At 44.4% G+C, this 24201-nt stretch overlaps 1 protein-coding gene across 15 annotated transcripts in view; it reads left to right on the top strand.

Annotated features, from left to right (window-relative positions):
- The window catches only part of TRDN (triadin), a 351197-nt gene that overhangs the window by 244691 nt on the left and 82305 nt on the right, over window positions 1–24201 (top strand). For all 15 annotated transcript variants that reach the window (XM_074990631.1, XM_074990634.1, XM_074990630.1 and 12 more), the window contains 9 exons: window positions 685–735; window positions 1236–1286; window positions 12575–12625; window positions 12920–12970; window positions 13253–13303; window positions 13577–13627; window positions 15076–15126; window positions 15753–15803; window positions 16860–16910. In XM_074990631.1, coding sequence (XP_074846732.1) covers window positions 685–735; window positions 1236–1286; window positions 12575–12625; window positions 12920–12970; window positions 13253–13303; window positions 13577–13627; window positions 15076–15126; window positions 15753–15803; window positions 16860–16910 — 459 coding nt within the window. The remainder of the gene's footprint in view (window positions 1–684; window positions 736–1235; window positions 1287–12574; window positions 12626–12919; window positions 12971–13252; window positions 13304–13576; window positions 13628–15075; window positions 15127–15752; window positions 15804–16859; window positions 16911–24201) is intronic.

Genomic DNA, 24201 nt, shown 5'->3' on the forward strand with positions numbered 1-24201 from the left:
AGATATGTGACACTATGCTTCACAGACATTGACACCAATTTTTTTTTCTACACTTCAAGCCTCAGATGGCCGAAACCATTATTGCAGGGTTTGGCATTTGAAAATAGAAGGGAGATAGAAAATGTGTATACACTGAAGTTGTTAAAACCCCCAAGACCTATCCCAATAAAAAGGATTTTTTTCCATCCCTTGTTCAACAAACCTTGCCCTGACCTTTTCTTTTGTAAATGCACCTATTTGAAAGAGAGAGTCTCTTTATCTGTATGATCATGAATGCAATAACACACTTCCACTGAAGTAATTTATTCTACAGATTAGAGTTAATTATTCTACAGACTGATTGATTATAATAAGAAATTAAATTTTATCAGCTTTTGATCAACTTTGCAATAAGCAGTCTCATTAAAACTGAATTACCTGTAGGCAGATTTCCAGGTACTAGACTTATCCTGTCAAGAGCACTGTACTAAAATTGAAACCAAAATCCTCATCATTGCAGTGATTAAAAAGAGAAGTTTCACACCACTCTTCTAATGAGTTCATCACTTGCCCTTTGTGCCATTGTGTAGCTGGAGTCACCCATACTGTCTAACTGGTTCATTATCTGATAAAACTCAGTCTTTGGGTCTCACAAACCCATCTTTTGCTTCTGTCACTGTATTCACGCAAAAGATTTCTTTACAGATCCTATAAAAGAGAAAGAAGTGAAGCCTTCAGTTGCAACAAAGGACAAAGGTAATATAGCAGAATAAAAATACTGTAAATGCTAGAGGTTTAGATTTTTTAAAATCCACGTTAAATATAGGTGTCTTCTTTTGTAAGTTACAACATAATTTTGGATTGGTGAGAAAGATGCGTTTTCAGAAATTAAGAAATATTCAGGCTAATTATGACTGCCTGAATTGTAGATAAAGAACAAAGTCAAGGCAAAGCAAACTGTTTGCAGTGAAACTCAGAAATATAGACTCAGAACCGATAAGCATTTGCTAAAGTTTGCAAAGGATTTCAGAAAATATGGGATAAGTTTTGAGTGGTCTTTGTTCTCACGTAGTAATTATGTTAAATTTGTTGTTTTAGTTTGTAAGCATGTTTAATTTAGTCAAAATTAGTGGTTTTGACTGACTTTTGGAATGTTTTTGCCAACTCTTTGAATCAATTATCTAATCAAGCATTGCCATTGAGTAATCACATTTTAGTCTTTAACCTTTTGGTTAAACTACTACATATTTTTACAGAGCATGTCAAAGAAAAGGAAGTGAAGCACACTTCAGCTTTAAAAGATAAAGGTAATTATGCACAATATAATAGAATGCTAGCTTAAAATTATCATAATTATAAGTGAATCTAGGAGGGGCTTTCCTGTATCTTTAAAAATAATCTGAAGATGACAATTGTCAAAATATTGTTTGCCATGTATTCCATGAAAGGAGAGTCAAGCAGTGTTATCTGCCTAGTGTGTAGATCCCACAGAACTATTAATATAAAAATGTTTTTTCTTTATGTAAACTAACATCATCAGTGATTAATATCTATAATCTTATCAAGACAAAGAATTATTAGTATCTTCTAGAGGTAGCTGTCAAGATTTTAACTGAGTACTTGCATAAACTTGTGATGTAACGTGAATGAAATAAAACAGTAGCATATAAAATGGTATGAAAGCGTGACAGACAGTGGCATGTCTCCAGGGCTTTCTAAAGGCTGAGGTTACATGCTCACTGCTTCAACCATTTCAACAACTTGAGTCTTTAGATGTGTAAGTCTGTCTCGTTATTTCTTCTCTCCCTTTTTTCTTATGTGAGCTTGAAATTTCTAATGACTTTTCTTGAAGTATAAATGGTTAACTCAGCTAAAATTTCCCAAGTCACTTTTTTTTTTAGAATGTTGTGCCTGCTTCATCTGTCTTATTGCTGTCCTCCATTCCAGAGTTACTTGTATTCCAAGGGTGAAGCAGTATGAGCGTGTAAATAGTTTAAGATGTGCTTTAGGTTCTTCAGGACAAGAAGTACCACCATATATGGAAATACATTAATATCTGAGATTTCAGTAAATACATTGTATTATTTCAAACAGGAGTAATAGAGGAATTTAGTTAATTTTCTCTATGTAGAAAGACAGCATGTGTAAATTTAGTGACCTGTCAAGAAAGTGAAAGCAATTAAATTGTTAGCTATCTACTCAAACCCTGGTAATCATGCTAAGGTGCGAGAAGTCCTCATCAGAGACATGCTGTTCGCAGACGATGCTGCTGTAGTGTCTCACACAGAAGACCAGCTTCAAAAACTGCTGGATCGGTTCTCCAAAGCGTGCAAGGACTTTGGGCTTTCCATCAGCCTAAAGAAGACGAACATACTCGGTCAGGATGTTGCTGAATCCCCATCAATCAGCATTGACAACTATACGTTAGAGGTTGTCCACGAGTTCGTTTACCTAGGGTCCACCATCACTGACGCCCTGTCGTTGGACACTGAGCTAAATAGGAGGATCGGAAGAGCGGCCACAACTCTGTCCAGACTCAGCAAGAGAGTGTGGAATAACAACAAGCTGTACACTCACACCAAAATAAAAGTCTACAGAGCCTGCATCCTCAGCACCCTCCTTTATGGCAGCGAGACTTGGACCCTGTATGCCCGCCAGGAAAAGAGGCTGAACGTCTTCCACTTGCGCTTCCTCAGGCACATCCTTGGAATATCATGGAAGGACAGAGTGACCAACACCGCCGTCCTCGAGCAAGCTGGAATCCCAACCATGCACACCCTCCTTAGGCAGCATCAACTCCGCTGGCTTGGCCACGTCCACAGGATGAATGATGGAAGGATTCCAAAAGACATCCTGTATGGTGAGCTAGCCTCTGGCAAAAGACCTCCCGGATGCCCCCAGTTGCACTACAAAGATGTCTGCAAGAGAGACCTCAGAGAGGTAGACATCGAGCTGGACAACTGGGAAGAACTAGCAGATGACCACAGCAGATGGAGGCAGGGGTTACACAAGGGCCTTCAGAAGGGCGAGTTGAAGATCAGACAGCTAGCAGAAGAGAAGTGAGTGCACAGAAAGCACAATAAGGACTTGCCAGACACCCACTACATCTGCAAGAGATGCAGCAAGGACTGTCACTCTCGTGTGGGTCTTTATAGTCACAACAGACGCTGTAAATGAAGTCCTCAATTGAAACTTTAAAGGGTGCGATCCATAGTCTATGCAGACTGAAGGATGCCTACTACTGGTGTAGGAACACCCAAGGTTGAGAACTCTGCAAGGTTGGAGCAACAGTACTGGCTACCTGAACCTCATGGGCCAGATCCAGACAAGCCACAGGCCCAATCTGGCTCACAGGCTTTCCCTAGCAGGGGAAGAAGGAAGCAGCTTTTTGTGCTGCCTCTCACCTTTGTCCCCCTCCCCCTACCCCCAGCTGGGGAAGAGAAGCTCAGTGAAGCACTTTGTCTGGAGGCTTTTCCCCTACCTTGAACTACTTCCAATGGAAGTGATGGTGGGCAGTGCCTGGGAGCAGTGAGGGAGGGGGTATGCAAAGCCACATGTGCCCCTGGGAGCAAGGTGCCTCGTAAGCACCCTGTCTCCATACCCTCTTGCTCATTTCACACATCTCCACCCTCTGCACATACCTCACACATGCAGTGCAGGAAGGATTTATCTTATGACATGTTACACATGTACAGTATTCTATAATAGTTCGAACATACAAAAGCTTTATTAATCCACTTAGTTTAGCCTTCATTGTGGTGAACACCCATAGTCCTTAAAATTCCATAATCCAGCTGAGACTATTTTCCAAGGCTGTTAGGTTTCAGAAGTTCCAGTGTACTTTTGCATGTGAATAATCTCACTCCAAAAGTGATTGTCCATTGCAGCCACACCTCTTCCCTGGATCCCTCATGCCTTCCCATTCAAATGCATAAAGAGCACAGCAAGTCCAATTGTTTTTGTTTCTTCTTATCCCTGGCAGTGTGACAGCATTCTGCATCTCTGCATATTGTGCATTTCTCTTAGATATTAGATCATATAGTTAGAGTAAGGTTGTTTCTTTTCATGACCATTGAGAGTAGTGTGCGTAAGTGTAGCTACATGTACTTGTCAGGTACTGGGATTTAGTTTTTGAGCCTGAAACAAACTCCCCAGAATTTAAAACTTACCCATCTTGTGATGCAGCTGTTTGGGTGGGAACTTGAAGTTGTTTGCCGTGGAGCTAGAGTCTTTGTCAGGGACATGCCTGTCCATTGCTCCTTCCCCAGAAGGACATGTTATACCCCTACAGTAAGCATAGATTTCAAATTGATGAATTACTAAATTTAATATCCAAAAAAAATGCATGTGGGTGCACAGGTTCCGTACTTACTCAGTCTCACTGCAGCACAGTAACATAGAATGGGAAGTGACTGTCTAGCAAGGAGTACTGCAGAAAGGGATCTAATGGTCATAGTGGGTCAGAAGCTAAACATGAGTCAACAGCGTAACGGTGTTGCAAAAAAGCAAACATGATTCTGGGATGCATTAACAGGAGTGTTGTGAGCAAGACATGAGAAGTCATTCTTCTGCTCTACTGTGTGCTGATTAGACTTCAGTTGGAGTATTGTGCTCAGTTCTGGGCACCACATTTCAAGAAAGATGTGGAGAAATTGGAGAAGGTGCAGAGAAGAGCAACAAGAATGATTAAAGGGCTAGAGAACATGAGCTATGAGAGAAGACTGAAAGAACTGGGCTTGTTTGGTTTAGAAAAGAGAAGACTTGATAGCGGTTTATAAGTACCTAAAAGAGGGTTACAAGAAGGAGGGAGAAAAAATGTTCTCCTTTGCCTGTGAGGATAGGTCAAGAAGGATTAGGGCTTAAACTGCAGCAAGGGAGGCTGATGTTGGACATTAGGAAAAACTTCCTAACTGTCAGGGTGGTTAAACACTGGAATAAATTACCTAGGGAGGTTGCAGAATCTCCATCACTGGAAATATTTAAAAGCAGGTTAGATCAGGGATGGTCTAGACAGTGCTTGGTCCTGCTGTGAGTGCAGGGGACTGGACTTGATGACCTCTCGAGGTCCCTTCCAGTTCTAGTGTTGTATAATTCTGTGATTCTATAACCCTTCAGGGGCTTCATTTTGCTTCCCACTCTGTATTCTCTTTTGCCTGTTCCCTTCTGTCTGTTGTTGGCTATGGCCGTGTCTACACATGCCCCAAACTTCAAAATGGCCACGCAAATGGCCATTTCGAAGTTTACTAATGAAGCACTGAAATGCATATTCAGCACTTCATTAGCATGCGGGCTGCCACGGCGCTTCGAAATTGATGCGCCTTGCCGCTGCACAGCGCGTCCAGATGGGGCTCCTTTTCGAAAGGACCCTGCCTACTTCGAAGTCCCCTTATTCCCATGAGCTCATTTCGAAGCACCCGCGGCAGCCTGCATGCTAATGAAGCGCTGAATATGCATTTCAGTGCTTCATTAGCAAACTTCGAAATGGCCATTTGCGTGGCCATTTCGAAGTTTGGAGCACGTGTAGACATAGCCTAAATGTGTTCTCAATGCGTGTTGCACCAGTTCTGCTCAGAGCTCTCTGCTGAAATAAAGAAGCTACTTCAAAAATTCCAGGTTGGTTTATATTTGATTTAATCTGAGGCAAAAGAAACATGCAAGGCACAGTTTCCTGTGCATATCTTTTATTGTTATCTGGTTATGCACTCTATTTACATTTCTGTTTCTACATGAGTAAAGAAGTCAGTAGTTTCTACCTCTTCCACACTATTTATGCTGCACTAAAAAGACAAATGTGTATTGTTTGGCACACTTTGGGCCTATATTGCACTCAGTGTGCATTATGTGTAGTTCACTTGAAATTTAATTTAACAAATCCTGTTCCTAGCATTCAGTGATCTATTTTCTCTTATCATAAATATTTTCTTTTAAACATGGAAGCTTACGGTGTGGAAGTCAGCTTTGTGTAAATTTGAACGCTCTCTGATTCTTACTTCAAAGAATCAGAAAGTGATGACTTTTTCAGACTGTGTCCTATATAATTTCTTCTCCTGCTTTACTGCTAGCTTGTGAATATTTATGTAACAACATGATCTTTGTTCTGAAGGATCTATCTACTCCTGCTGCTTGCTCCTATCCTGAAATCACAGCATCACAATTTCTCATCTGGAATAAATATGGGCTTGATAAATGACCAGTATGGGGCAGAGAGGACAAAGGTGTATTTAAGTTATGTTTATGTTCCTCAAATCCTGAGGCCAGCATGGACCAGGTCTGTCCCTGAGAAAAATTAGAGCAGCCTGAAAGTTGACATAATTTGAATCCTTTGATGATATAAAATCACTGCTCCCTGTGGCCAATGGAAAAAGAGGAGAGCCTTGGGTCCGTGTGTCTCTAAAAGTTCTGGCTCACAGACCGTGGATAAAGGTGCACTTTGGAGAGCTCCCTTGTGCTGCTGCTGGTTGTTATGTCTGATGCTTAGTCCCTAGTTGCTAGAGGATGCTGGGATATTCTTCAATGGCTGCTCCACATACAAAATTGCATGGAGGTCTCCTGCAGCATGGAGGGATGGACTGTTGGGGTGTGTATCTCCACAAATGGTGCTGACAGCTGCCATGGGCCCTGGGACATGGTGGGAGGGGCCCCCAGCTCCCTGTCTCCAGAAGAGGGGTGGGGAGCAAGCGTGGGAAAGGCGGGGGGCTTAGGGCAGTCAGCGCTGGCTTCCCTTCCATTGGTGTTTCAAAGGGGCTTGGAGCTTTGGCTGCTGCTGCCCCTACAGCAGCAGTGGCTAGAGTGCTGATCTCCTTTGAAATGTCAGACCCAAGAGCAACTGTCATCTTTGCCTCCTTCCTGCCCTGGCGACAGCCCTGATCCCCACACCATGTTGGGAGAGAGCTTATCTAGTACCTTCCCCCTAACTTCTGAGGCTGTTGATAGTGGCTGCTAAATCTCCCAGATTAGAAACAGGCTGGTAATCTAAGGATCTGTCCCCACTGGAAATTAACTTGTAGTAGTGAAGCCTGTGTCTAGACAGGTTGAGTTTAGTGCTGGATTAAGACAGACCTTTGGGATCCAGTCCTGGTGGTCTGCAGAACCTGCAGCTGTTGAGAGTTGAAAACTACTTTTAAATCTAGTTTAGAGAAAATCCTCTGTTGGTTTAACACTGTTATTACAGTGGATTTTGATAACCTGGGTTTATCCAGAATCTGCAGTAAACCTTTCAAGGGTATGTATTTCTGCCAGGCATTTAAGCACCATATCTGGTCAGGAGGATTGATTGACTCTAATTAGCATTCCTACAAATGGTAACATTCTTTTGCTCCAACTGAGTGACATTCAAAAAGATCCAGAATTATTTCCTCCCTTTGAAAACACCATTTCCTATCTAATTCCTGCAAATGCTCACTCATCTGTACATTTCAGAGGCCAGCAGATTGGCACCAGTAGGAAATAACTATTAATAAAATGTGTGCCATATAATATTTTTGTACTATGTAACAGGTGTGCTCAGTACTTTTATTAAAATGAAATACATATTCCCCCCCTAAGATCTTGATTTGAAGGGCCTGATTCAAAGCCCTCTAAAGTTAATGGAAAGATTCCTGTTAACCACCAACAGGCTTTGGCTGAGGCCGTAAGAATCTGATTCGGCATTCAGATCCACTGACCTGGATCTATGCGTACATGCAAACTGCCATTTACTTCAGGAGGAAGCAGCAGTCTATGCTAATGAATCACATTAAAGAATCAGGGAGTTATTTTGACACACTGTGGCTACGTCTACACGTGAAGCCTACATTGAAGTAGCCTATTTCGATGTGGCGACAACGTCTACACGTCCTCCAGGGCCGGCAACGTCAATGTTCAACTTCGACGTTGCGCAGCCCAACATCGAAATAGGCGCAGCGAGGGAACGTCTACACGCCCAAGTAGCACACATCGAAATAGGGATGCCAGGCACAGCTGCACACAGGGTCACCGGGCGGACTAGCGCTTCTGGGGCAACAGCGAGCCGCTCCCTTAAAGGGCCCCTCCCAGACACACTCAGCCTGCACACCACGCGGTCTGAGGAGCCATAGGCACACAGACCCCGGGCGCCGCAGTCATGGACCCCCAGCAGCAGCAGCAGCAGCAGCAGCAGCTAGAGGTCCACCCAGCCCTCCCGGCAGGAGCAGGGCTTGCCCTGACCCATGCCATGTGGGAGGCAGCTGAGCACCTCCTTGCCCCAGGGGAGGAGATGGCCCCAGGGCAGCAGGGCTCAACCCCTACCCCTGCAGCACCCCGCTCCACCCCCCGCCTCACACGCCGGCGGCTGTGGAGCTACCCCACCAGCACCGACTGGTGGGAGCGGCTGGTGCTTGGGGAGTGGGATGACGACCACTGGCTCAGGAACTTCAGGATGAGCCGGCAGACATTCCTGAAGCTGTGCCAGTGGCTCACCCCCGCACTCAGGCACCAGGACACTGCCATGCAGTGTGCCCTCACAGTGCAGAAACAGGTCGGCATCGCTGTCTGGAAGCTGGCCACTCCGGACAGCTACCGATCCGTGGGCCAGCAGTTTGGTGTCGGCAAGGCCACCGTCGGGGCTGTCTTCATGGAGGTAAGCGAACCCACGGGGGGAGGCCAGGTCAGGGGGGCCAGGGCAGGGGGACCAGAGCAGGGCAGGGCAGGGCAGGGCAGGGCAGGGGGGCCAGAGCAGGGCAGGGCAGGGCAGGGCCACGCACACCCTGCTCACCCCTCATTGGTGCTGTCCCATGTGCTTTCTCTGCAGGTTGTGCGTGCCATCAACGCCATGCTCCTGCACAGGCTCGTGAGGCTGGGGGACCCAGATGCCACCATCGCCGCCTTTGCCACCCTGGGCTTCCCCAACTGCTTCGGGGCTCTGGATGGGGCTCACATCCCCATCCACGCCCCGCATCACAGTGGCGGACGATACCTCAATTGGAAGGGCTACCATTCTGTCGTCCTGCAGGCCTTGGTGGACAGCCGGGGACGTTTCCAGGACATTTACGTGGGCTGGCCTGGCAGCACCCACGATGCCTGGGTTTTCCGGAACTCGGGCCTGTGCCACCGGCTGGAGGCGGGGACCTACATCCCCCAGTGGGAGATCCCTCTGGGGGACACCACCATGCCCTTCTGCATCATCGCAGATGCGGCCTACCCCCTCCGGCCATGGCTCATGCACCCCTACACGGGCCATCTCTCCGCTAGCCAGGAGTGCTTCAACGAGCGCCTGAACCGTGCGCGGCAGGTGGTGGAGCGCTCATTTGGCCGCCTGAAGGGACGCTGGAGGTGTCTCCTGACCCGCCTGGATTCGGGCCCCAACAACATCCCCCAGATTGTGGGTGCCTGCTGCGCCCTGCACAATTTGGTCGAGAGCAAGGGGGAGACCTTTCTCCAGGGCTGGGCTGCGGAGGCCGCCAGGGCACACGTCCAGCCACCTGCTGCCCCCAGTCGGCAGGTGGACCCCGAGGGGACCCGGGTCCGGGAGGCCCTGCGGGCCCACTTCGACGAACAGGCCGCAGGGTGAACTCTGCCCAGGCCCCCTACTGCCCGCCCCTTCCTCCCCCACACTCCTGCCCCAACGCCCACACCATGGAGCACCCCACCGCCCCCCCCCACACTTGTCCTGGACAAATGACAGCACGCACTTGTGGCTGAACGTAACTTTTTTTTTCCTTTCCGAAACTTTTTTTGTTTTTGATGTAAATAAATATATGTGAACCACAAACAGAAAACAACGAGGTACAAATGTTCAAGAAAAGCAATAAGTACAAAAATAAAACAATCCAAAGAAACAACTGTCTGCCATAAATAATACAAAGAAAACCAGGGAGGATAAAGGGGAGAACTATTTACATGGGGGGACGGGGCAAATGGGGGGACCCAAAAAACAGGGTCCAACTATATACAAGGGGGGGGGCCACGTCCCGGGCCCCTCGCCCATATAGCCCGGCACTGGGCGTGGCCAGCCGGGAGCCCTGCCGCGCTTGCAGCCTGGTCCGTGGCTTGGTGGGAGCGGGCTGGACCGGAAGGTATGGGGGCCGGCGAGTGTCAGGTGGCTCCAGGGGTCCCTCGGCGCTCCGGCCCTCGCGGGTGGGTGGCGGGGCGAAGGCGGACGGGCCAGCGACGGGCGGAGCAGCTGGTGGTGGGGCTGCAGGAGCAGGCAGGGCGGGCGATGGTTCGGCCGGCACAGCATGGGGGGCCAGGTAGTCCACCAGGCGGTTAAATGTCTGCATGTAGGCCCCCCGTGCCTCCTGGCGCCACGCCAGCGCCCGCTCCTGCAGCTGGAGGTGCTGCTCCGCGACCTCCAGCTGCCAACTGAGGATGGCCAGCAGCTGGGGGTCCGTCGCCGTCGGCGGTTGTAGGCGCGGGGTCCGCCGTCTAGCCCGCTGTGGGGCCGGTCGGTCCTCGGCCAAGGGGCTGCCCTGGAGCGATGGTCCCGGAGGGCTCTCTGGGACAACTGAGGCCTCGCCGGCGCTCTCTTCCGGTCCTTCTGATGGTGCAGGTGCAGGACACAGGAGAGGAGGGGGGGAAGAAGAATGGAGACAGGCGTTAGTGTGGGCCCCAAGCCGTGGCCTTTGTCCCCCCCACCCTGTGCTGCAGGTTCCCCATCCCCATCCCCGGGAGATGCTGCTGTGATGGATGGGGTTCAGGGGTCCCCCTGCCCTGCACCCCGTCCCCTGGTGGGAGCGACTCTCACTTCACCCCGCAGGGTCTGAGAGCAGGAGAGGTTTCTTAGGCCACAGATGCCCAGTTTCTGCCAGGAGTGACAGCACCAGCTGTCGGAAGAGACAGTCCTTCCAACCCGTCGTGGGGAGAAGACCCCAAGGGGGGCCACTCTGGGATGCAGCTTTCCCCCTCCTCTGGCTGGCTGCCTACCAGCTCTCCCTTCCCCTAGCCTCTACCTGTGGCCCCCGCCCTCGCCCCCCAATTCCAAGCCAGCTCGGCTCCTCCCTCCTGTTTGTTCAGGGCAGAGGTGTCACCTGCCAGCTGTAGCGCCAGGATCCTCCTTTGCCCCTGGGAGCTATTCGGCTCTGGTTGCTCATATGTAGCCTGAGTCTCCCTTTGGCACTCCCCCCACTCCATCACATGCTGCTGCTGCGGGGTGTCCCACCCGCTCCTCCCAGGGGCCCCTCGAGGTTCCGCTCCCCCCTGGCCCGGGGATGGGGCATGGCACTGTCATGCGGGGTGGGGGGGGCAGGGGCTGATGGATGCAGTGCTGTGAGGGCCATGGCCCTGATGTCCTTGGGGCCATGGCCATGTGAGCATGTGGGGGGCCCTGGACACATATCTCTTACCCCCGCCCCTCAAGCCCAGGGGTGTCCACCAGAGAGGGGTACCTACCTGTCGGTCCGCTCCCACGGTCCGGAGATCCCCGGGGGGCGGAGGCCCTGCTGCTGCTCCAGGATGGCAGGAGGAGGATCTGCAGGCTGGATTCTGCGGAGGAGGAGCCACCCTCCTCCTCCTCCTCCTCCTCCTCCTCCTCCTGCCGCGATGTCCCGGGGGTGGCCTCCGGGGGGGGGGGGGGGGCCCCGGGGTGCAGGGCTTGCCTCCGGGGCAGACTCCGTCTGCAGGGCCTGCTGGGGCTCGTCAGCCGAGGTGTCAAGGGTGGCCGGAGGGGAGGAGGTGTGCCAGGAGCCCAGGATGTCCCTGAGCTCCCTGTAAAAGGGGCAAGTGACGGGGGCGGCCCCAGATCGGCTGGCCGCATCCCGGGCCCGGGAGTAACCCTGCCGCAGCTCCTTGACCTTACTCCTGACGTGGTCAGGAGTGCGGGCAGGGTGACCCCAGGCAGCCAGGCCGTCGGCCAGCCGAGCGAACGCATCCGCGTTCCACCTCTTGCTCCCCATTACCTGGACCACCTCCTCCTCGCTCCAGAGCCCCAGCAGGTCCCGCAGCTCGGCCTCCGTCCAGGAGGGGCCCCGCTGCCGCTTGCCAGCCTGGCTGCCCTGGCTCCCCTGGGGGCGGTCCCCTGGGGGCGCTGGGGGGGCTGCCGGCCAGCCATCGCAGCTGTGTGGGGCTGAGGGTGGTGCAGGCTGGCCGCGTGTGCAGGCTGCAGCCTGCACGTTCCCTCAGCTTCCTGCAGAGGAAGGGACGGGGAGGGGACCTTTAAGGGGCCGCTCCACGCGGCCACCAGTGAGCTGAGGGGCTGGAGAGAGCGTCTCTCAACCCCCCAGCTGATGGCCGCCATGGAGGACCCGGCAATTTTGACGTTGCGGGACGCAGATCGTCTACACGGTCCCTACTTCGACGTTGAACGTCGAAGTAGGGTGCTATTCTGATCCCCTCATGAGGTTAGTGACTTCGACGTCTCGCCTCCTAACGTCGAAGTTAACTTCGAAATAGCGCCCGACGCGTGTAGCCGCCACAGGCGCTATTTCGAAGTTAGTGCCGCTACTTCGAAGTAGCGTGCATGTGTAGACACAGCTTGTGAGAGGTGATTGTGGACAAAGCACTACAAGTTTTAAAGAGAATGAGGGCCATATAGATTTAATTTTTACCCTATGGCACTTGCTAGTTTTTCATTTTTAAAAAAACATTATATGTGCATCTATTATTTTTAATAACTAAAACTGAAATCCACTTTATTTTCCTCCAGATCATGTAAAAGAAAAAACTGTGAAGACAACAGAAGTTCCAAAGGACAAAGGTAATAGCATAAGTTAAGTACAAACACAAAGATTTAATAACTAAATACCTAGTTTATATTTTAGCCCATAGTTATTGTAAAAAAATGTCTCAGATGGAGATGTATGGATATTCGCAATTACTCGTGTCATCCAAATTCACTACTTTCTAACATTCATGCTATCTATATTTACAAGGGTTAGAGCAGTTTAGCTTTGAATGTAGGTTATTAGCAAATTCTCAATTTTTTAAGTGTATCATGTGTCCAGAATTATTTTTCATCACTAAAACTGAAATCCATGGTACTTTCCTATAGAAAATGCAAAAGAAAAAACTGTGAAGACTCCAGGAGAACGAAAGGACAAAGGTAATAGCACAAGTTAAATATAAATTCATAGATTTAATAACTAAATATCTAAATAGTTATGGAATACTAGAAAAAAGTCTCAAATGGAGATATAATGGCATTCACAATTGCTCATATTATCTAAACTGACTACTTGCTAACACTCATGCTATCTATATAACAAGAGTTATAGCAGTTCAGCTTCGAAAGTAGGTTATTTGCTAATTGTCAATGTTTAAATGCATCTTGTGTTAATGATTATTTTTCATCACTAATACTGAAGTCCATGGTACTTTCTTATAGAAAATCCAAAAGAAAAAACTGTGAAGACTCCAGAAGTCCCAAAGGACAAAGGTAATAGCACAAGTTAAATATAAATTCATAGATGTAGTTAACAAAATATCTAAATAGCTATGGAATATTGGAAAAGAGTCTCCAATGGAGACACGTGGGTGTTCATAATCATTCATGTCATCTAAGTTCACTATTTACTAACAGGTTAGCTATATAAGAAGAGTTATATCAGGTTAGCTTTTAATATAGGCTATTTGATAATTTTTAAATGCATCGTGAATCTATCTATTATTTTTCATCTCTAAAACTGAAATGCAATGTACTTTCCTAAAGAACATACAAAAGAAAAAGCTGTGAAGACTCCAGAAGTCCCAAAGGACAAAGGTAATGGCACAAGTTAAATATAAATGCATAGATATAATAACTAAACGCCTGAATAGCTGTTCAAAACTGGATAAGAGCCTCAAATGGAGATGTGTGGGCGGGATTTGTAATCTCTTCTGAAATCTAAATGTTGGTACTTGCTAACACTCAGGGCACGCATACAAGGTACACTGAAGCTTCAGTTTTCAATACTGAACTTAAATGCCCAGACTACTGTTGCCAACAGGGTCCATCAAAACTGAAATAAGAAGGCAGAGCTAGTCAAAAATTTGAGTCTGTATGCTGTGTGGAATTCGGATGCCTATATTTCAAAATTTGTTTTAGTCTCAATTAGGATGGAAAAGTTGAACTACAAAAGTTTTCCACAACATGTAAAGTTTTGAAAAATATTGATTCACAAAGGTTGAAATATTTCATTTTGACACTTTGTATCAAAATATTATGACATTTCTTCCTGTTTTACTGTTGAATTACACCCACCTACACTCCTGGCTCAGGATAGTAGTATTTCATCCCACATTTTTTTCTCTGGACTGAGTTCCTTGGCCAGACTACCATTCCCATCACACTGTCGTCTGATTAAACTGATAGGAATAAGGGGATTTTGAAGTCTGTGGGATTCTTTCGAAAAGGGCCCCGTGTAGCTGAGCCGTGTGTGCTCAAAACACAGCAGTTTCAAAATTCCACGGCCAGCAGCATGCTAATGAGGCACTGAATATTCATTTCAGTGCCTCATTAGTATCCTCCAATTTGGCCATTAGCATGGGCCTTTTGAAATTTTGGCCAAGTGTGGCCACAGCGTATATATTTCAGTAATATAAAAACAGCTTAGTTTCAACATTATCAAAACGCTTCCCATCCCATTTTTTTTTGCTTTTGGTCAAAACTCTCTGGTGAATTCAGTAGGAAGTTGTAAATAGTTTCAGGTAAACAGAAATGGGTTTTTTTGACAAATGAACTATTTGTTGATTAAAATGTCCTGCTCTAGTTCCATATCTTGTCACTCCCCCCAAAAAAAGAACTCCTTAGCCTTTTTTGACGTCTTCTGGCTTTTAATTCTAACACTTTAACTAGCATTGTGTGTGCTTATTTTGTATTTTGTTTCAGTCATGGAAAGATCCATTGCTCATGCCAACTGATGTATAAAATTACTTTCCTCTTCATAAATCATTATTATTCATTTTCTCTGTGTATGAGACAACACAGCAATTTCTCTGAATACAAAAGAACTAATGGCACATTATAAGCTTGTTATTTTACATATCACACTAAGTCTGAAAGGCTCAGTGATTTTGTCTTTGTATTGTCCTGCTTATCTCCATGCTATGAAAGCCATCTGACGATCACATCCGTCTTCTTTTCCATTTCCGAATCAAAATATCTGACTCGCTTTTTTCTCATGTATCATATAACCTGACTTTTGATAAATGTTAAATGTTCCATCACAGAGGTGATTAAAAGAAAAGAAGAGAAGTCTCCAGCAACCTTAAAGGAAAAAGGTAACGGTTCATAGTCACATGCAAAATAACCTTATTAAATATCTGGTTGCCCACACTAACGGGTGCACACAATTCCTGTTAACCTTAATTTACAGATCTTTTGTGAAAAGTTACAAAAAACTAGCATCTTCTTATTCATTAGATCTGAGCCCTCTGTGTTTCTGCAGTCATATCTAATTAAGAACTGAAAATGAGGTTTTGCTATTTTTGGCTCTTATCTGATCTGCACAGTCAGTGGACTGTTAGAGAGAAGCATCTACTGCTTCTTACACATCACTAGTAGAACTGTTAAGTACACTCCAGTTTGGAAGAAAGTGGGAGAGTTTAGGTGTATTAAGGGTATAATTTGGCCTATAGAACCTTTTCATGGTGAAAATGGTCTGGTAGGATGGGGCATAGTTTGCCTTTCAGATCCCAGGCTGAGCCTCTTCCTGATTTAAACTGAGATTTGAATTCTTAACTAACCTCATGCTAGTTAACCTGTGTATAGTTGGTTTATTTTATTTTATTTTGTTTTATTTTATGTTATTTTATTTTGTTAAACTGTTGCGCAGATCAGAATACTGCATAAAGGCATGATAATATAATTACCTCCTTGCTTCAACTTTTGCTGATAACTTTTTCAGATTCTACAAAAGAAAAAGAAGTGAAGCCTCCAGTTCTTGTCAAAGAAATAGGTAAAAACAGAATAAGAGGTCATGGAAAAATAGAAGTTCTAAATTATTAAGAGTCAATATTCAGAGATGAGATTTTCAAAAGCTCCTTGAGAGTTTGATGCTCAAGTCCTTCCAGGGCTTTCCAAAAGCTCACCCATGATCGTTAATTAATCACGTGCTTCTGGCAATAGTACTTCAGTGGCCCTATAACCTCCAATCCACTTTAAAGAGTAGAAATAATAATCATGAAGTTCCTAACTGACAGAGATGGAAAATAGCCACAAGACATCTTACGTCAAGTTTTGGTAAGTTTAAATAGCTTGTGTAATGGAGCTTCCTCTGCCTCCCTTCTAAGATTGCTCCACAGTAAAATATTTTGTTTCCTTTAAAATTCTCATTATCATTACCACATATGCAGCTCCACTCATATTAGGAACAGTAAGTGTTAGTGTTTGGTAGCTTTTGGCATTTTAAGCTTGTCTTTTTTAATCGTGTAGAGAGCCGGTCTAGATGAACATGTCAAAGTGCAAAGGTCACATGTGTCCTATCTACACTTATGTGCTTCCACTATTTTTGTCACTGGTGCAGCTGCAACAGTGGCATCGGTGGGCAAATTTCTGAAACCAAAAAAGTGCTAGAAAAGATCTAATATTCTACTCTTGGGTTTTTCCCTCTCCCCTCCTGTTCCCTTCAAGTCGTAGAATATCTATGTTTAGATGCTTCCTTTATTTCCTTGTCCTACCATTTTCTGTGCCACATTACCTGTGACTGGAGATCCTAAACTCCTCCATGCCTTGATTACCTCTGCATCATACCTCCACATGTGCAGCTTGTTCTTCAAATCTTTCTTAAAACCCTATATACACTATAAACCCTAGTGTTTCTCTTCAAGGAACAGTGTCACACAGAATAAAAGATTTTAAAAAAAACAAAAACAAAAACCCACAAACCACGAAAGCCTGTTAGTTTTTGAGACATGAAGTATCAACCAAAGCTCTGTTACATAAAATTAGTGCTGTACCTGGTCCTCCATTCCTTCACTTTCCATGAATGTGTATTACATTTTATTTTTCTCAGGGGCCACAAGGAAACAAGCAGTGAAGCCTCCAGTTGTTGTCAAAGAAAAAGGTAAAAAGGATTTGTGAAGTCATGTCATAACTGAGGCCTAGATCCTGAAATCAGATTCATGTGCACTAATACTTTCTCATATATAAAGCCCCAACTGAGGCTGTGTACAGGCACAAAACCCCAGACCTTCCCAGATATTCAGGTATCTATCTGCCACTGAAATCAAAGGGAGTAAGGCATCTCTATATCTTTAAGAATCTGGGCCACAGATCCTTAGATTAAGAGTTCTGTGATGCGAGAATGTTGTTTCTCATTTATCTGTTAAGTGACATGCACCTTCAATGGTTTCCTAATGGTAATAAATAGATCCCACAGCCAGAATGCTATTATTGTTAACATTTTCCCTGTTTTGATGTAATCTAATCTCTCCTAGTTGTATTTGTCATTTCATATTATGTCAATTAACCAATATAAGAACCATACCATTTTAATGTACTGTTTCTTACCTTTAATGATAGGGATTTACCTTCAAATAAAAAGTACTGGGGGTACACATATCCTCTATATAAAATGGGATTCTGTAGGTAGTGATACAAGAAATAATAACCAATTGAATGTTCTCGCATTTATTTATTCATATTAAACTAGTTCAGAGAAGAATTAGATTTACACTTCAGACACTATGGCTGTGTCTACACTACAGCAATCTGTCACCAGAAGTTACCGTCAGAAGAGATCTTCCAACAAAATCTCTTTCAACAAATCATGTCTACACATAAAAGCAGCTTGAAAAAGCAATCTGCTCTGTCAACAGAGAGTGGCCAGACGGCCCGGCCCTCCCTCGACAAAGCAGTCGTCCAAAAGTTCTGCAGACAGGTCTACCAGGTGAACTAGAAGCCCTGATGATGACAGAGGGCCCCCTGGAGCATCTACCCTATAGCTTTGTTGACAGATTCTGTAGACAGAGGCATTCTGCCTTGTACAGGAGCAATGGAACTCTCTTGAGAAAACTGCTGTGTTCTGTTGGCAGTTTCCCAACAGAACATATTTTAAGTGCAGACTCCATGACTTTTGTTGACATAATCCCAGTTTTATCGAGAAAACTCTACAGTGTAGACACAGCTTATGTGCAAGCTAATTACACACATGTCACTTGTTTAAAGGGCAGTATCTCAGATTAAATGGGCAAATACGTTAAGAGCAGATAATAAGTAATAATTAGTAACATGATAACTGTAAATTGAAAGGAAGCTATAGGGGTCATTCTTTGAAACTGACAATTGCCTTAACACTGCTTCAGATAACTAAATATCATTTTTAATTGCTAGGTATTTCCTAGGGAGTACTGCAAATGGTGTGGTTATGTTTTCTCTAGCAAAGTTTATGAAAGGCAAGACAGACAAGTTTTTAAGAGCTGTCATTCTACATCATATATGAAGATAATATTTAGAATAATAGGAGAGCAAACTATTACTCTACAGTCTGATTCTGTTGATGAGAACATGAAAGTGAAATAGTGATTTAACAAAAACCATCAGCCCTTAAATAGTCTCAAACTGTTTTAAAGGGTTAAAATCTAGCAAAGAGATGGTCTGTGAGACATAGGACAAGAAGAGAACAAATAGGAAGATCTTCATTGCAGTTGTCCATTCGTTTGCTCTTGGCAGAAGTGGGTTAGAATTAAAAATATATTAAAAAATCAAACAGCAAGTCTGGTATATGATGTTATGCCCAAAGATGTTTGAATTGTTACATTTTGCTCAGCTTTTGTAAGGCTGCAAAGCTATAGGAACACACTAGTATGTGGACCTAGCAGTGGTTGATATGCCCAAAATGTTTGCCTTCAACTGATCAGTTCTCCATAAATATGTCAGGTTTGATCTTTGGATATTTGTTTGTGGGTTTTTTTTTTCCAATTTAAGTAATAATAAAGGAATTGCCTATACAAGAGATGCAGGTGTCCTGACAATAATCTAACATCATAAAATGCTCATCCAACAGCAGTAAAAACATACCAAATGTTCAAGAAGGAATAGACTAACTCAATTTTATTAGTTAGTAGCACTTATAAAACCAAGCTTCTTCAATGCCTCCTTCCTCCCTCTCGGCCATGACCTAATAAACAAAGGGGCATTTGAGTACTCCAAGTCCCAGTGATTTTCCCTTTAGTTCTTTATACACATCACCTTTGAAAATCTGCCCCATAATGTACTACACAATTCACGGTAGCCAGAGATACTTAGTTACACTATTACCTGTGTAGGATAAAATCTTGGCCCCTTTGAAGTCAATGGAATATCTGCTAAAATTTCATCTGTAATATATATCATTGCAAGGTATCAATTATGTCTTTAGTGAACCCTCAAGGTATGTAGATCTAGTTGATACCTGGGTCAGTTTTATATGAGACCAGACTAGATGATCACAGTCCTCTATTTTGGTCTTGCAATATCTGATATCTTCTCACCCTGTCCCTCAAAAACAAATATACAACAGTAGAGAGGTGAAAGAGAAAATACTTTTCTTAAATTATAGCAATTTTTTTCAATCAGTCAAGAGTCATGAATGTGAAACTTACAGTATGGTGGATGCAAAGTCTTAAAAGGAATGAAAGGTGAGTTCAAACACCTGCTCAATGTGCAATGACAGCCAACGTTGAAAACAAAATGTTACCTGACAGGAATATTTCTAAAATTGTCATATGTTGTTAAATTATCACAATATAAGGATTCCTTCGATGAATACATTCAATTCTGATTACCATGTGTCTTAGAAAAAACATGTAGGCTACGTCTACACGTGCAGCCAACATCGAAATAGCTTATTTCGATGTTGCGACATCGAAATAGTCTATTTCGATGAATAACGTCTACACGTCCTCCAGGGCCAGCAACGTTGATGTTCAACTTCGACGTTGCTCAGCCCAACATCGAAATAGGCGCAGCGAGGGAACGTCTACACGTCAAAGTAGCACACATCGAAATAGGGATGCCAGGCACAGCTGCAGACAGGGTCACAGGGCGGACTCAACAGCAAGCCGCTCCCTTAAAGAGCCCCTCCCAGACACAGTTGCACTAAACAACACAAGATACACAGAGCTGACAACTGGTTGCAGACCCTGTGCCTGCAGCATAGATCCCCAGCTGCTGCAGAAGCAGCCAGAAGCCCTGGGCTAAGGGCTGCTGCCCACGGTGACCATAAAGCCCCGCAGGGGCTGGAGAGAGAGCATCTCTCAACCCCCCAGCTGATGGCCGCCATGGAGGACCCAGCAATTTCGACGTTGCGAGACGCGGATCGTCTACACTGTCCCTACTTCGACGTTGAACGTCGAAGTAGGGCGCTATTCCTATCTCCTCATGAGGTTAGCGACTTCGACGTCTCGCCGCCTAACGTCGAAGTTAACTTCGAAATAGCGCCCGACGCGTGTAGACGCGACGGGCGCTATTTCGAAGTTGGTGCCGCTACTTCGAAGTAGCGTGCACGTGTAGACGCAGCTGTAGTGATATAAAAAGACACAAAGAGTATCAGAGACATTTTAAGCTTCCATGTGAATATGTAAGATTGTTTAAAAGAAGACAAGTAATGGGGAAAAGGAGAAACACAAAATCAGTGGTAAAGTGGAAATAAATTGATTGTTACGAACTCTTTCCTATAACTCAAGAAGAAGGGAACATCAATAATTAAGTTGAAAGGCATTTTATAAACTGGTCAATAACAAATTACATTAAAACTTTATCTTTAATGTATGAAACTCTCTTCCACAAGATATAGGAATTCAGATTTTAATAGTTTTTTTTTTAAAAAATGGAATAAATGTATGTTAATGAGCATATCCCTAGTTATAATAGAGAGGATGAAAAAATGGAAGACGCAAACACTCATTTTTCAGGACTTAGCTCTACCACTTGGCCTTACGCCAAGTCCATACTGTAAATGATTTGTCAGGATAGCTGTCCTGGCGTTGCTGAGTCAACAAGACATACTCCTATTAAGGCAGTTCATACAGCCAGGACTGTGCTTTTGCTGTTACTGGTTATAACAGTTGCAAAAGGCTTTAGCTACACTAGTGAGTTTTAATGACAAAATCCCAGTTTTGCTGACAAAAAGAGTGGAACATCCACACACAAAATGTGTTTTGTCAGCAGTATGTCAATGAAAGTTGACACTTCTGCCAACAGACTTCTGCTTCTCCAAGATAAGGAAGAGCACCTGCTGTTGACAGGTTCTGTTGTCAAAAGTCAGGCTACTGCCCCAGGCAGGAGCAGGGAAACTGACTAGCCCAGCAGTGCCGGGCAGTGCTGGTCAGAGCTAGGCACTCCACTGCCTGCCATTCACAGGAGATGGGAAACTGACCAGTGCTGCTGCTCTGGTCAGTTTCCTGGTCTCTGGGAGTAGCAGGGAGCAGGGAGCCAGGCTGCAGCTGGTCAGTTTCCTGGTCGGGCTCCCAGCTCATGTAAACGCAGGGGAGCAGGAAGCCAGGCTGCCATCTGGTTCCCAGCTCCTGCAAACTTACGTGAAATTTGTGTTACATGAGGTTGCCCAGGAATGCAACCTTCATGTAACTCAGGGGTCTACTGCACTAACAGTCTGTTACTACTGTCCCCCTTTCTTCTATTGGAAAAGCAGTAATTAAGGAAAGACGTGGAGTGATATCATTTTACTTCCTTAATTTTACAAAAGAGTAATAATTTTAATCTTCTCTTTGTTCCCTTTATTATAGGGCTGTGTGTTACTTGTCTTCGACTAGTTGTTGAAGCTGCTGCTGTTTTAACAGAAACTTTGTTTATCTTACCCCAACTTAAGTCTTATTAGCAAATAAGTCCAATTTGATACACTAACACAGTGTGCCAAAAGAAGAACAGCCATGTTTCAAGGTTCCCATACCCACAACCCAAACATCATCATCTTTATAAAAATAAATAAAGTACAATCATATCCTATATAATCAGGCCAGAAAGATTCCTATTTACCACCACAGAAGCCTGGATATTTTCGATCAGTTGTATAGATCACTGGTTTTTTTTTAAATAAAAACAACTTTTTAAAAAATTAGGGTAGAGCTGCATATGTATAAACCCTCTTCATGGGGGTATTCTTCTGCTGTTGAAGATAAATGCAAACTTCCCATTTGACTTCATTGGGAACAGACTCAGGTTGTATCTTTGTAATATCAATTCTAGACACCCAAGTTCAAAGCAAGACAAATCTTACATATTCTGCCTTTAAAGATTGGGATTCAGTTCCACTGCTTCAGGTTTATGTTGCTTCTGTTTTGCTGTCCTATGTGACAGGTCTTCATAAATCATTTTATCCTCTGGAATTTATATAAGCAGTGCTTTCAAAGGCAAATGGAACTGAGCAAGTGATGCTGAATGTGTATGGCAGCACATTGACATTTTGTCAGAAAAGTGTAACCTCGATGTGTAAAGTGGCTTTAAGCATCTGTGTGCAATGCTGTGCATCATTAGCTCTTGCTTTCTTAGCAATGAAAAGTGACGTGTCACATACAACATACAAGAAAGGTTTTAGAAAACCTTTGCAAGAGAAAATTGTTCCAGTGCAATTATGGACCTATTGCCTTGTGGGAAACCAGGCAGGGGAGTTTACGTTTACTTCTATTGATGTTATTTCAATCAAAGTGACAGTATGCAATAAACAAGGGGCTCCCTTAATAAATAATCTAATTACAACCAAAGGAACATCATGATTTATGCAGCAATATGTCACTTTATATAGAAGACATCTAGTTTAGTGCTAATCACATTAAATGTAAGGAAATCCAATATCTTTACTGAATTAACCTAATGTTTACCATATGGCAGTTGAATTTGTATGTCATATTATAGTGCATTACGTAATCCAGAACAAAAAAATTACCAGATATTTCAGTAGGATGTACATGGTGGGTACATAGAAATTGCCATATCAGATTAAACTGTTAGTCCATCAAATCCAACAGCCTGCAAAACAGCTGCCAACACCCAATGCTTTGTGGAAACAACAGCTGCGGCAGTGATCAGACACTAAAGTCATGCAATCCATATAAGTACCTACACAGATAATATATTAGAAGCTGTAAAGTTCCCATTATCGCACTCAACATCCAGCTGTGAGACACCTTGAATGTATCTTTAAAGGTGGAAAGGAAAAGAACAACAAGAGAAACCATGACTTTGTATATATGAAGAGTATAATAACCTGTGCAAAGAAAAAAGGGAGCATATTGAATTTTTGCGTTCCAAACAAGTTTTGGCTCACACATGTAAAAAAGGAAAGATGAAGAATGTGTGAACTATAAATTGTATTTTAGCACTTGTCATCTAATCGTCTCTTTCCCCTGCAGAAACAAGGATTCAAAGCAAACAAAAATTCATATTGTTGTGTGTGCATGAAGTATATGTACACACATGCACACACACTTAACTCTTGTTGCATAATATGTGTTTCCACATTATTTTTAGCATGACATAGAAATCACACTGGTAATAGGTGACACAATGTAGTAAAACTAGAGTGGGGGAAGCATTCAAACTATTGAAATTGTGAAGGTTTCACATTTTGTAAACCTACGAAGTTTTGGTTTATTAGCTAGGAACTTGAGAGAGAAGACATTGAAATTCTTTGGAGAACAGGCTAGATACTGTGAAAACATTAGCTACACATTTCTTTGAGGTGCACGGCTGGAGTCTTCGTAGCTATGCAGAGTGGGTGCAAATGTGCCTCAAGGAGCTCAGCAGTAGGTAGGCATTACTCTGTATTTTGAAAAATTGTAGAATGTGATCTTCTAGCACAGCCCTCCATGTGGTGTCCAGTATGGAGACAGGGGGTTGGCACCAAGGCCAGGCCTCCACCTAACAGATACGCCACCTCTGGGGTGCTAAATGCAGCAAGCAGTGTTAGTGCCACTTGCCAGTGCTCAGGGACTGCTAACCACTATGGGTGGCTGTTTTGCAGAAGAAATTAAAAGTTCCCTGTGACCTGTTTCTCTAGAGCTCACATTCTCCTAATGTAAGCATCAATTTGGGAACAAAATGTGTTTTCTAAATTGAAGAATAATGGACACACTTCCATTGTTACCTAGATGCTTACAGCGTCAGTGTCACATACTTACCTTTGCTTTCTCTTTGGGACATTCAATAGATTTGTGTCAGTTGATAGTTACTATAAATCTAATGCCCAGGAAAATGTTTTGCAGGTGCACAGATTCATTTCTCTTCATGTTCTACTCTGGTGAACAAAATTTAGCTCTGTATATCTGGCAGCTGGATCTTATAAATGATCAGAATAGGACAGTTGGGTTAGGTAATGTACCATAAGGTCTTCCTTAGCCATTAGGTATAACATATGTTGT

The sequence above is a fragment of the Carettochelys insculpta genome, chromosome 3 (genome assembly GCF_033958435.1).
Source record: "Carettochelys insculpta isolate YL-2023 chromosome 3, ASM3395843v1, whole genome shotgun sequence".
Taxonomy (NCBI): Eukaryota; Metazoa; Chordata; order Testudines; family Carettochelyidae; genus Carettochelys; species Carettochelys insculpta.